At 41.4% G+C, this 13,339-nt stretch overlaps 1 protein-coding gene across 1 annotated transcript; it reads left to right on the top strand.

Annotated features, from left to right (window-relative positions):
* Window positions 1–437: 437 nt before the first annotated feature.
* PIFO (primary cilia formation) lies at window positions 438–7,088 on the top strand. Its single transcript, XM_032249775.1, has 6 exons — window positions 438–849; window positions 1,075–1,214; window positions 1,805–1,903; window positions 2,655–2,785; window positions 4,230–4,347; window positions 5,358–7,088. The coding sequence occupies exons 1-6, from the start codon at window positions 831–833 to the stop codon at window positions 5,424–5,426; spliced, it is 576 nt and encodes a 191-aa protein (XP_032105666.1). The 5' UTR covers window positions 438–830; the 3' UTR covers window positions 5,427–7,088.
* Window positions 7,089–13,339: the final 6,251 nt, after the last annotated feature.

The raw sequence follows: 13,339 nt of genomic DNA, 5'->3' as shown, positions 1-13,339 counted from the left end.
AACACACTCTGATCTTTTTTTCTTGGGTTAGTATTATCTTCAGTGACAACAACTTGTTGTATGTCACCCACCAAGCACGACGCTCTGGTTTAATCTTGTCATCTTAATCCTCTCAACAAACCTATAAAGAGGAATTTTCATTCCCAATTTAGAGATGAGAAAACTGGGGCTTAGAAATTTGGCTGCCCCAACTTCTAAAACTATTAGTCTTCTCTGATTCCTTGGCAATCTACCCAGTCCACGCAAGGCCTCCAGTCCGTTTAAGACCTCGCGCCCCCTCCCCCCGGCCCCCCGGGGTAGAATGGGCAACCTGATTGGAGGTGCTTGAAGAAAGAGAAAAGTGACCTAAGAAGGGCCTAACAAGGAACCAGCTGTCAGCTCAGCTCCGCCCCCTACTCCTGTGCTCGGGGCGTTGCTCAGGGAGTCCTCCCCCAAACGCTGCAGCGGCTGTGTCTTTCTACTTTCATTTTACTTGCTGGTGGCCCGGACTTCGAGACGTTCTGAACCCCACTATCCCTCCCTCTACAGCAGCGCGTTCCTCTTGGCCCAGCTTCCAAAGCTCTTGGCCACCCCGTCATCCCTGCAGGCCCTACAGCCGCGGATCCAGGAAACCCTCTACCCGCAGCCCAGCTGCTGAGTTTACAATCCCTTGTGCTCTCGGCTCCAGGGTGCGTGTTTCCGCCCAGTGGTGGCTGTGCGGACGTCCCCACGTGTCGCGCAGGAGCGCTCGGTTCCTCTCCCCATCCCCGAGGGCAGCAGCTGGGGCTCGCGGAGCTAGCCTTCGTTTCCTTGGCAACGCAGTACACAAGAGCTGGCCGTAGAAGCTCGCGATGTGCTTCAGCAAAGCGGGTGAGGAGGGCTGCGGAGGAGCCTAGAGTAGAGGGTAGGTGGGGGAGAAAGTGGAGACGCTGGGAAAGATGAAGGGGAGGAAGTGCAGTTCGCCCCACTCTGTGGAGTTTGGCGTGGTTTTGTAAGTGCACGGTTGGCCCTGTCCTCTGCTCAGTCTCCCCGAACGCGCTCACATAGACCCAGGTGCCGATCTCACTTGGAGCCTCTCCTCTTTCTTTATTTTAGACACTGCGGATAACTACTGTTTTGGAACATGTCAACAGAGGAAACTTTTTCCTCACTTCCATCCCCCAAATTTGATTGGGAACAAGTTTGTTCCTCTTAGGGGATCACCCCACCGAGGGCCTGGGTATTACTTACCAGATGTGAGTATTCACCTCTCCTTGGGTGGGTCTCAGTTCCCCGGCTATTGACGGATAGCCAAGTTTCCAAGTTTCGTAAAAGAAAAAATTCTATGGGACTTGAGATCTTCAGAGTCCCAACGTAAGAAAGCGCTCTGTTCTTCTGCAAGCAGCTGTTTAAGCCAATGCCAGAGATTAAAGGACCATTGCTCCCTGCCTTGCACCTCCACTAAAGCGCTAGCTTCATACAATCCCTGCTCCGTCCTCATTTCCAAAGGCCTGTGAGCCAATGCCAGTTACCCTCCCATTCCTCCAAACCTCAGGCTGACAGTTGCATTAGAGTAAGTTCAGCTCTGTGGGGCTCCGAAGACTGGATTCATTTGAATATACGGCAATGTCCTTTATTCTACCTATCCAGCCACACCCCTCTACAAAGTTACCTGTATTGCTTGTGTAATTCTATGGTCTTGAGTCAAGACGAGAAAGTGCAATCCCTTGCATAGAAGATTCGGATGAGTACACGCTAAGTTCACCCAATTTTCATGGCCCTGATGTTCTCTGACTATGTGTTGTCTTTTCTTTGTTTGTTTGTTTGTTTAATGTATCACTGAAAGGCATATGGCTTGGCATACAACTTATCTAAGATCCCAACCAGCATAAAAGGATATACTTTGGGAGCCAGAACAGCTGTGAGGTTTAAGCCAATACAGAAGGTAATGTGCTGGGATTTTAGTGTTGTCCAGTGTTGTCCATGCATTTGCACAGGAGTGCAAAGGGCAGAGAGCAAGGGGGCTGATCTAAAAGCATATGCCCTGAAATTAAAGAAAAGTAGGCATTTAGACAAAAGCTATTAAGAAGCCTACCTGAAAAGCTTGGGCATTAACATTGCAAAGATGCGTGTGAGTATACTGGGAAGAGTGGAAAACAATTTACAGAAGAAATGGTCCCAACACAGGGCTTTGGTGCTGAGATGCCTGAGGTTAAAATATTAGAAGCTTGGATTTATATACATTATATTATCTTGTCAGTTAAAAAAAAAATTCCAATTTTTCCACCCTTTTGTGTGATTGGGTTTCAATTCTAAAGTTCAGTATAGGATCCTAATCTCTTATTGGACATTTTCCTGACACTCGAGCTTAAGGAGCAGAGATACTAGCTCTGAAAATCTCTGAATGAGATGTTAAGGGTAGTGGCTGGGATAAGTTGCCTTGCCTCTCTACCCATCCTAGATTTATTTCTACAACCTGTATGTTATGTATCCCTAGGTAGCTGAACCACACGCATCTCAGTTTTCTACCTACCGAAGGCTTATTTCTGAAGCCTGAGGTGGCTAAACCACAGCTGATTTATGAATAGAAAGAAGATGATTCTGTTTTCTTTCTACCTGGAAGGCTTTATGTGTGTGTGTGTGTGTGTGTGTGTGTGTATCACTCTCTAACATAATACTCTTTTTCTTGGAAACAGGAAATAACACCTCATGCAGGCATGTACCAGCGAGTAAGTCCTCAGCTAGAAAAACACAAACAAAATTTTGCTCCATTTAATGTCTTGGTGCCTCGATTTAAGAACTACTCAAAGGACACTTACTATCCCAGGTATGTCTCCTCTCTTCTGGTGCACTACAACAAAAAGCAATAGGGGAAAATAAGTATGGAATAAGAAAAGGAGCATGTAAAGAAGGGATGCCATCCAAACCATTCCAGTTAAATAAGGAACCATTCACAGATTTAATCAGTTGTCTCAGATTTCTGGCATTGTAGAATTGCAGAATCATAGTTACTCATTCTGTGAATTTATTAATGTGCCATGCAGTTCTGTAGGTTCAATAGATTTTGCAGTAAGTCCATCACACAAGGCTCCTGATTTCTTGGGGCTTACATTCTAGAGTCCAGACAGAGCACAAGCAAATACACAAGGAAATATCAATAGTAATGAGGAGAGTGACTATGTAATTTGTTAGTCAAACCATGACACTTCTGAGAGTAAAAGGGATCCTATTAATAATTCTACCAAGACAGTAGCCACAAGGTAGGGACTATCATGAACAAACCAGGAAGAAGCTTGCCCAGGTGATATGCTGCAAAGAAGGTAAAACAGGAAGACAGCATAATAGTGAGTGATGGGCTGGAGTCTACTTTAGCAAGGGTTGAAGAAATAACACTCAACCTGAGATCTGAATGACAAGACAGAGCCAGCCCTATGGAGATCCAGGGACAGAGCATTCCCAGCAGAAGGAGCAGCAAGTGCAAAGGCTATAGATTAGGAAGGAATTTGACTACTGGCTTGAGCAAAAAGGAACGCTAGCATGGCCAGAGTGTAGTGAGCAAGGAGAAATGAGACAGAAATGGAGAGCATGCTGGAGCTCATAGGCCTTGCAGGCCAACGGGCCTACTCTCAATGCTTCAGGAAGCTATTCTGAATGTATAGAATTGTAAGGCAAAAGATCAAGGCCTTTCTTTTATTGATGAGAAATCCAAGGATCACAGAGTGAATGTAACTTTATCAAGATTGCATTAAGGAAGTAGAAACATTGAGTCTTGACCCCCGTGTCCACTTTGTAATTTCCTGACAGTAATGAGTCTACACAAAAGACAAAGTGTGATGAACAAGATAAATTGTAAATAAGCCCGTTGTCAATAAAATTAACTGGTTCTGCTTTGCTGTGCCTACATTGCAGATAGATTATCACTGCACTTTTAACACCAACTTTAAATTGTGGGCTACTAATTCATCACTGTTTTAGATCTCTTTCATCACCTACCTTTTCTAGGACCTTCTTGTTCCTCAGCTATGGATACTGAGGTGCAGAAATATCTTTTTAACTGGAGTCGATCTGTGCTCTAATTGGATGTCAAGATTGTCGAGTTAGATATTTAACGCCAACATCTAACTCAAAATATATTAACAGGTAAAAGAATCCCATGTTTAATTAAAAAGCTAATCAATCTGTTGCATTTTTCCAAGTGGTTAGGCCTCGTTCAGGGAGTTTGTGTATGGTCACTAACTCATTAGACATGATGCTTGTATTTTTATTTTTAGCCCTGGCACATACAACCCAGAGAAGAAACCACCTCCAAAAATTTCTTGGCCAATGAGATTTGGATCTCCAGACTGGGCTCAGGTTCCATGTCTTCAGAAAAGAACCTTAAAAGCTGAGGTAATAAGATTGGACTTCTGTAGAGGACTGTTATTCTATATAGTACTTTCATATGTATAAGGGACTCTTATCTAGGGGTTTGTGGATGAACTTCAGGAAGTCCTTGGTCCCCAAAAAGTATATGTACAATTTTGTGTGTATATGAATATAAAGATCTTTTTGGAGAATTACACTATTTCATTAGATTCTTAAAGGCATATACGAGTAAACAAGGGACACTTTCTTATTTGATCCTTAAATAATTTTTTGTGATGGGTACAGAGGAAATATCCCTACACAATAGAGGCTCAGATGGGTTAAGTGATTTGTGCAGGTTGCACAGCTGGAAACCAGATCTCGTGACTCCTAATCCATTGCTCATTCCAACATATCTCTTGAGTACTAGATCACTGAGGAGCTGCAGAGCATTCGGCTAAGAGCATGGATTCTGAGTACAAATCTGCTTGGATTCATATGCTAGCTTCAGTATTTACTTGTTGTATAATTTTAAGCAAATCCTTTGACTTTTCTGAGCCTCAGTTTTTTAATCTGTAAAATGGGTATTACAATAGAATCAATCCAATAAGGCTATAAGGAAAATGTGGAAAATTATTTAGCACAATACCTGATAACATAGCAATTGTTCAATCTGTTAGCTATCATAATTCCAGAAGTGCTTTTTTTCTTTCCTAAATTCCACAATTATTTATTAAGTGCTTAATGCATTAGCATTATTGCATTAGGGCCTATGGATAACATTCAGAAATTAAACATATAATCCTTGACTTCAATAAGCCCACCAACTGCTTGGGGATTTGCTGAGTACCAAATAATTCCTAGCATGGTATATACTATAGTAAGATGATAAATGGTAGATGTACATATAAATCTTGGGAGAATCGCTAAGGCTAGGTTACTATGGGGTTGGGATTCACTTCTATAATGTACACTTCTTTTTTGCATAGTTGGGAAGACCAGAGGCAGAGGATTCTCATTAGAATTTTGATCTAGACAACATTCTTTCATTGCAGCTGTCCACAGACAAAGACTTTAGAAAGCATCGGAACCGTGTGGCCTACCTAAGCCTGTATTATAATTGAGCAGTGGTGACTACCTTCACGTGCCCCTCTTAAACACAGACTCTCCAGGACTGAGGACAGAGCTTTCTTCTTCTTCTGCATTACTGTAACCTTCTTGTCTGGCAGTCTGGGGCCCAGGGAGGGACAGGGGCTTATAGCTGCTGTATGAGAGCATAAAGACTGGTGCACGGTGCTTGTGGTGTATTTGTGCGTGTCTGAGTCTGTGGGTTCCTGTTGGGTGGTGAGTTGGATGATTTCATTTTATGAAATATTCATGGGCCCCTGCTCTCTAGTTCTAATTCCCAGGTGCCAATTTTATATATTCTACCACTAGCCCTGGTTGTAGGAGGCTGTTAGCCTCTACATATCAAGGATTTGGGTGGGATTTGGGCTTGCTAGACACAGAAGACACTTCAAGGCAGATTAAAACATTTATTGGTGCTCTGCCAGTCGCATTCCTCAGCGTGGAGCGTGAAGGTCTTGATTTGGTTGACTCTCCCAGATTGACATAAAACTCAAAAACCAAAACTTGCCCATTTCCTATGACATCATCTATTTAGTCTGTCAGTCAACATATATATTCAGGTCCTACTATGTATTGGGCAGAGCAGTAAGCACTGGGGATATGGCAAGAATCAAACTTATTTTTTAACTCCTTGGGCCTGGCTTGAAGTCAGAGGAGGACTCCCCAGGGAAGCTGGTGGGTTGGGTCTGCCCTCCAATCTGAATGACCCCCGAGAGCCTTTACAAGTCAGTCTATGGTTATAAAGGTCAGAAAATATATAGCCCCAGACTGACTTGTAAACAGCTACATTTAAAGTACTTACTCAGACACTCAGGCCTGAGAGTTAGACCCCTTTCCTTCCAGCACTAACTGAAATAATCAAGTATAGTTTGTTCAGGATTGGCGTTAAATGTAATATAATCTTTTAATAGGAAGGCCTTTTAGTACCCACTTAGGCTTCTTTGTAATAACCAGAAAAGTAGTAAGCCTGCACGTGTCTGCATACCAAAGACTGAGAAGCTGCCAATGGCTGCAGGAGACCACAAGCCTACTGTAGCCCTTATGGCCACCCCCCATCAGTGTTAGCTGGAGAAAGGGCTAGCAAGAGGTGAAACCTCCTGGGCATATGATGCTGGGGGGCCTAATTCTTGAAAGGCCAAGGTCTTCTAAAACAATAATGGTGAAGGACAGGAAAGTCTCTATGGGAAATCACATAGGACATATTAAGATAATGATAAAGATACTTAGCAAAAACGTACCTAATATATACACTTCTTTTAATCTGATTTAATGATTTCTATTATCTTGTCAAGAAGTATTTATGACTTGAGATAAGTCAGCATTAACTCTTATCACCTCTCCTGCACATCTCCCTCCCTCCTCTCCTTTGTACCCACACCTGCAGACTTTTTTCGGAGGTGACAATTTAACATTCAGTGGTTTGTTTTCTGATTCAGGGTCTTGGGTCCCTTCTTTGGAGGATATTGAGGTGTGGGGATAGAACACCTTTCATGCTATTTAGTACATGCATTCAGAGACTTTTCCAGGGAAGCGAACACTCTAAAACAGTGATCTGATTTGATGAAAGATAAAATTTTAATATAGCTTCAGTTAATCTTCAGGTTCCTTTAAAGTGCTAAATTGTATATAAAAGTAATTAAGAAAGTACAAATGAACACAAAGACCAAAAATTACTGTGCCACATTTATTTTATTTTATTTTATTTTATTTTATTTTATTTTAGCTACAGCTAGACTTGGTTCGAGGAGTTTATAGTATTTTTAGGTCTTAATAGAGTTAAGCTTTATTATAATGCTGTTTTATTGGGGTAAAGCTTCCAATGTGACAGATTTATAAAATATGGAGACTACATGACATATTGGAGGATGTGGTTTGGCATGCAGACAACAGAATCTGTGACACTAGGATTTTACAAGTACATTTAAGGCAAGTTGCAACACTTACAGTTCTGCTCCAACCTTGGGCATACTTGAGGTGAAAGGTACTGCCCTCCACACACTGGTGGAACTTGGTATTGTCTTCAGGATTACTATAAATGCCATCTGCTTTACCACTACATCAAGCTCCATCTCCTCAGCTGCCCCTATCACCACTGCCTTCTCCATCACTTCCCTCGTCACTGCCACTTTCTTCACCACTGCCACTGCCTCTACCAATATTAGCACAGAAGCTTTCACTTCTGGGTGTCACAGGTCAGTCATACCAGCTGTTGACGGCTGCTGGAATACATTCTAAAAGAATAACAACATTTCAGAGCATCATCATAACCTGTTTTATGCATAGAAACAAACAGCTCTGGACTCTGTCCTATATTAGTTCTGTTCTCAGAGAACTGGAGGAAAGCTGCAGCTGGGAAGACTGCTGCATGAGGTCAGATGTCCAAAGCAAGGAGGAGGGAAACAAAGGCCCTGGGGTCCTAGCAGGATGTCACGCCTCGGCTTCCATGCTAGTTCCACTAGAGGGGAAATAAACCCAACCCTACAGTGATAAGGAATGACTTTATTTTGAGACTCTAATATTTGAGTTTTGATAGGGGAGGCTTATCTGTCAGTATTTCTGTCATATGTAATATATTTGGATTTTTCTTACCTTGTTATGTTTTGTCTTTCATGCTCTATGTTTGCTTGCTTCATTTCAGCACTGATTTTCCCTTCTTTCCTCTCCCATGGTGATTCAGAAGTTTTATATTTCATTTTCCTCTGCTAGTAGAATGCTCTCAACCACTAAAGTTTTCTGGCTCACTGTTCAATTTGAGTCAATAATTTTTTTTTTTGAGATGGAGTCTCACTCTATTGCCCAGGCTGGAGTGCAGTGATGCGATCTTGGCTCACTGCAACCTCCACCTCCCAGGTTCAAGCGATTCTCCTGCCTCAGCCTCCTGAGTAGCTGGGACTACAGGCATGCACCACTATGCCCAGTTATTTTTTGTATTTTTTAGTAAAGACGGGGTTTCACCATATTTGCTGGTTCAAGGCTGGTCTTGAACTCCTGACCTCATCATCCACCCATCTCAGCCTCCCAAAGTGCTGGGATTACAGGCATGAGCCACTGTGCCCAGCTGAGCAAATCATTTTATAATCTCTCATAGGTTTTCACAGTTCTAAAAAAATCAATAATGGTATGAATTTCCTTAGAGACCTTATATAGCAGCTTCCACTGCTCTCCCTCCACTTTTCGACCTGTCCCAAGGGATGCTTAATCCAAGGAACATACAAAGTCTATGAAGAGCAGGAGTTTCTCACTTCCTACTGTTGAGACCCATCAGCCACCTGAGCCTTTGTCCCTGATCCTTTTTATGATGTCCTTCCAGCTGTCCTCACCAAGACCCAGACAACAAAATTTATGCATCTAAATTAGGAAATGGTGCACTGCCATGTGTGAGAGAACTGATCTACCTCAGAGATAAATGTCAGTTCATATAGGCATACCTCAAAGATGTTGCAGGTTCTGTTCTAGGCCACCACAATAAAGCAAATGTTACAATAAAATGAGTCACACAAGTTTTTGGTTTCCCAGTGCATATTAAAAGTTATGTTTACACTCTACTGTAATCTATCAAGTATGCAATAGCATTATGTCTAAAAACAGTGTACATATCTTAATTCTAAAATACTTTATTGCTAAAAAATGTTAACAACTATTTACATCTTTAGTGAGTCATAATCTTTTTGCTGGTGGAGTGTCTTGCCTCAATGTTGATGGTTGCTGACTGATGGTGGCTCTAGCAACTTCTTAAGACAATGATAAATTCTGCCATGTCAAATTGAAATTGACTTCCTTTCATGAAAGATTTCTCTGCAGTATGCAATGCTATTTGAAAACATTTCACTCACGTAGAATGTCTCTCAAAATTGGAGTCAATTCTCTTAAACTCTGCTGCAACTTTATCAACTAAGCTTATGTAATATTCTAAAACCTTTGTGGTCATTTCAATAATGTTCACAGCATCTTCACCAAGAGTAGATTTTATCTCAAGAAACTACATTCTTTGCTCACGCATAAGAAGCAACTCCTCACTTGTTCATGTTTTATCAGAAGATTGCAACAATTCAGTCCCCTCTTCAGGCTCCACTTCTCATTCTAGTTCTCTTGCTATTTCCATCACATCTGCATTGACTTCCTCCACTAAAGTCTTGAACACATCAAAACTTTTAGGGAACACCCATTGATGAGAGTTGGAATCAACTTCTTCCAAACTTCTGTTAGTGTTTATATTTTGACATCTTCCCTTGAATTACACAGGTTGATCCTTGGAAATCCTCTCCAGAAATCCTCTCCAGAAGGTTTTCCATTTACTTTTCTCAGATTCATCAGAGGAATCATTGTCTACAGCAGCTATAGCCTTATAAAATGTACTTCCTAAATTATAAGACTTCAAAGTCAAAATTACTCTTGATTCATGTGCAGCAGAATAGATGTTGTGTTCGCAGGCATGAAAACAACATTAATATCTTTGTACATCTCCATCTGGGCCCTTTGGTAATTAGATGCATTGTCAACAACCAGTAATATTTTAAAATAACTTTTTTGTGAGCAGTAGGTCTCAACAGTGGTCTAAAAATATTCAGGAAGCCATACTGTAAACCGATGTACTGTCATCCAGGCCTTGTTGTTCCATTTACATGCCACAGGCAGAGTAGTCTGAACATAATTATTAAGGGACCTAGAATTTTCAGAATGGTTAATGAGTATTGACTTCAACTTAAAGCCACCAGCTGCATTAGTGCCTAACAAGAGAGTCAGCCTGTCCTTTGAAGCTTTGAAGCCAGGCATTGACGTCTCCTCTCTAGTTATAAAAGTCCTAGATGAGCATCTTCTTCCAGTAGAAGGATATCTTGTCTACCTCGCCTACCTAAATGACTAAATCTGTTGTTTAGTGTAGCCACCTTTACCAATGATCTTAATGATCTTAACTACATCACCTGGATAACTTGTTGCAGCTTCTATGTTAGCACTTGCTGCTACACTTTACTCTTTCATGTTGTAGAGGTGGCTGCATGAATCAACCTCTGCTAGCTTCACTTTTTTTTTCTTTAGCTTCATCACTCCTCTCAGTCTTCATAGAATTGAAGAGAGTTAGAGCCTGGCTCTGGATTAGGCTTTGGCTTAAGGGAAAGTTATGGCTGGTTTGATCTTCTATCTAGATCACTAAAACTTTCTTTATATGGCAATAAGACTGTTTTACTTTCTTATCAATCATGTGTTCACTAGAGTAGCACTTTTAATTTCTTTCAATAACTTTTTCCTCTGCATTCACAACATGGCTGTTTGGCACAAAAGGCCTAGATTTTGGCCTATTTGGCTTTTCTCAGATGTGAGGGCCTAGAAGTTCCATGGCTGTCTCCATGCACTCTGGCCTCTCTGCCTTTGCTGTTCTTTGCAGCCTAACCTGCATCTTCTTCAGAACAGCGTGCTGGACTTAGTTGTGATGCACCTGAGGACCCAGGTATGACTTCAGCTTGCTTATGAGCAGGTATTTGCTCTCATTGCAGAGCAAATTTCATCTATTTCATGCCTTCCTCACTAAGCTTAGCTTTTGATTTAAAGTGAGAGATATGGAACTTTTCCTTTCACTTGAACACTTAGGACATTGCAGGGTTATTAATTGGCCTAATTTCAATTTTGTTGTGTCTTAGGGAATAGGGAAGCTCCAGGAGAGGAAGAGAGATAGGGAAATGGCCATTCAGTGAAGCAGTCAGAACACATACATTTATTGATTAAGTTCATCATCTTACATGAGTCCTATTACTGGTGCCCCAAAACAATTAGAATGACAACATTAAAGATCACTAATTATAGATCACCATAATAGAAATAGTATTTCTAAAACTTCTGGCCTATCAGTGACCCGGCCCAAAATTAACATGTGACTTAGAATCTGCACATATATTTAATACAGCATTTCTGTTCCCAAAGATGTACTACTAAATTTATGTTGAATCCAGCGTTTTAAAGTGCCTTATATTGGTAGAACTTATAGATATTAAAATTCTGTCATATCCTCTGCCATAGTCAACAATTGTATAGCCTATAAATGCTGTTTAAATACTCTAGGTTTGTTCCTGATTATGATAAGCCTGTAATTAATGTTTTGTAAACTGTATCACAACTTCCTTAATTTGCCAGGGTTTTTTTTATTTTAAGTTCAGGTATTTAATAGCTAGAAAGGCTTGTTTGTTTGTTTGTTTGCTTGGTGGAAGTAAATTGACTAGCACCAAACTGGATAACTTAAAATGGGAAAGAGAAGATGCAGTTTGGAGTTTGAGGTGTAAAGACTCTTATTTACATGAGCTGTGGAGGTGGAAAAAGCTATATTGGTGGAAAGGACATCTCAGGCAGAAGAAATATTGGTCAAATATCACAGCTAAGAATTAGCTTGTTACCTTATAGGTAACTATCAGAAAGTCTACTGATTACTACAGTGAGAATTTTAAAACTTAACTGTGCCGGCCTCGGTGGCTCACACCTGTAATTCCAGCACTTTGGGAGGCCGAGGTGGACAGATCACGAGGTCAAGAGATCGAGCCCATCCCGGCCAACATGGTGAAACCCCGTCTCTACTAAAAATACAAAAATTAGCCGGGCGTTTGGCATGCACCTGTAGTCCCAGCTACTCGGGAGGCTGAGGCAGAAGAATCGCTTAAACCCGGGAGGCGGAGCTTGCAGTGAGCCGAGACTGCACCACTGTGCTCCAGCCTGGCAACAGAGCAAGACTCCGTCTCAAAAAATAAAAATAAAAATACATTAAAAAAAATCTTAACTGCAACTTGTTCTAACCATCACATTGCTACCTCTAGAGAATTAGAGAGGGGAAGAAGGAAGAGGAGCAAATTACTTTTTATGTCAAACAATCTTATGCTATCTGATTTTTTAAATAATTATGGGAATGCATTACTTTTATAATCTAAAAAGTAACTTAAATGCCTTTTTTATATACAAGTCAAATCTATTTCACCATCTCCTTTTCCAGTCCAGAGTCCACATGCCTTTGATGCTAATTATCTTTTCTTACTACTTCCCAGCAGCAAAGCCTATGATTCAGCCCAGGGCTCTTCCATTCTCATCAGCAGACAGTAACTCTTCTTTACCACCAACCCTCCTCCCTACCATGCCTCATTCTCTATATTCTTTTAAGTACTTGATTCTCACCACACCATTGCCATCTTTCCATAGCTGCTATAGCCAGCCCTTCCCACCCAGATAATACCTTGGCAGGTGCCAACCTCTTTCTCCTCTGGAATAACTACCTTCAGCTCCTTCTCTGATAATACTGTTTCCCACCTCAACCTTGAGGGCTTTCTTGCCTCCACCCTCATTCCCTGGCCATGAGAAGGCTCTTACTTAAGAGTGCCAAAGTTCCAGCTACTAGGGGCCAACAAGTTGGCCAGGTTAGCTGCAGAAAGAAACAAAATGTTCTTCTGTGAAATCTCTGTGAGCCTGCAGGATGCAAACATTACAGAAATCAACTTTTCTTGCCCTCATTCATGACTCTCTGGGGAATGGTCAGCTGCCAAGCCAACCTCTAAAGTCCCCATCGCAAGCATTTCTCCCTAGCTATCCAAGTTAGTGTTTATATTATATTTTACCATAATTGTCAGAAATGTGCATATTCTTTTCAAGAACAAACTGTCTGCAAAGGATTTTGCCTCTCAGAATCTTATGCTAGTGAGAATGAATGGGAGACTGAGCTTGGACTTTCCATTATCCCTCCCTGTCTCCCACTCACTGTGGACCCAATTCCTATAGACTTTCTTTCAGGACTTGGAACTGAGGATATAGGACATGACTATCATTCCATTCATAAGAAGCAATCTTGTCATTCACAGTGGCGAAGGCATATATCAGTTGTGTATGCAGATATGGGTTCACGTTCTTAAGAAATAACTTGGCTAGTTCTGGTCAATACTGC

The sequence above is a fragment of the Sapajus apella genome, unplaced genomic scaffold (genome assembly GCF_009761245.1).
Source record: "Sapajus apella isolate SASKATOON/1434 unplaced genomic scaffold, GSC_monkey_1.0 scaffold69, whole genome shotgun sequence".
NCBI lineage: Eukaryota > Metazoa > Chordata > Mammalia > Primates > Cebidae > Sapajus > Sapajus apella.
This window is presented reverse-complemented; position numbering and strand designations above follow the sequence as displayed.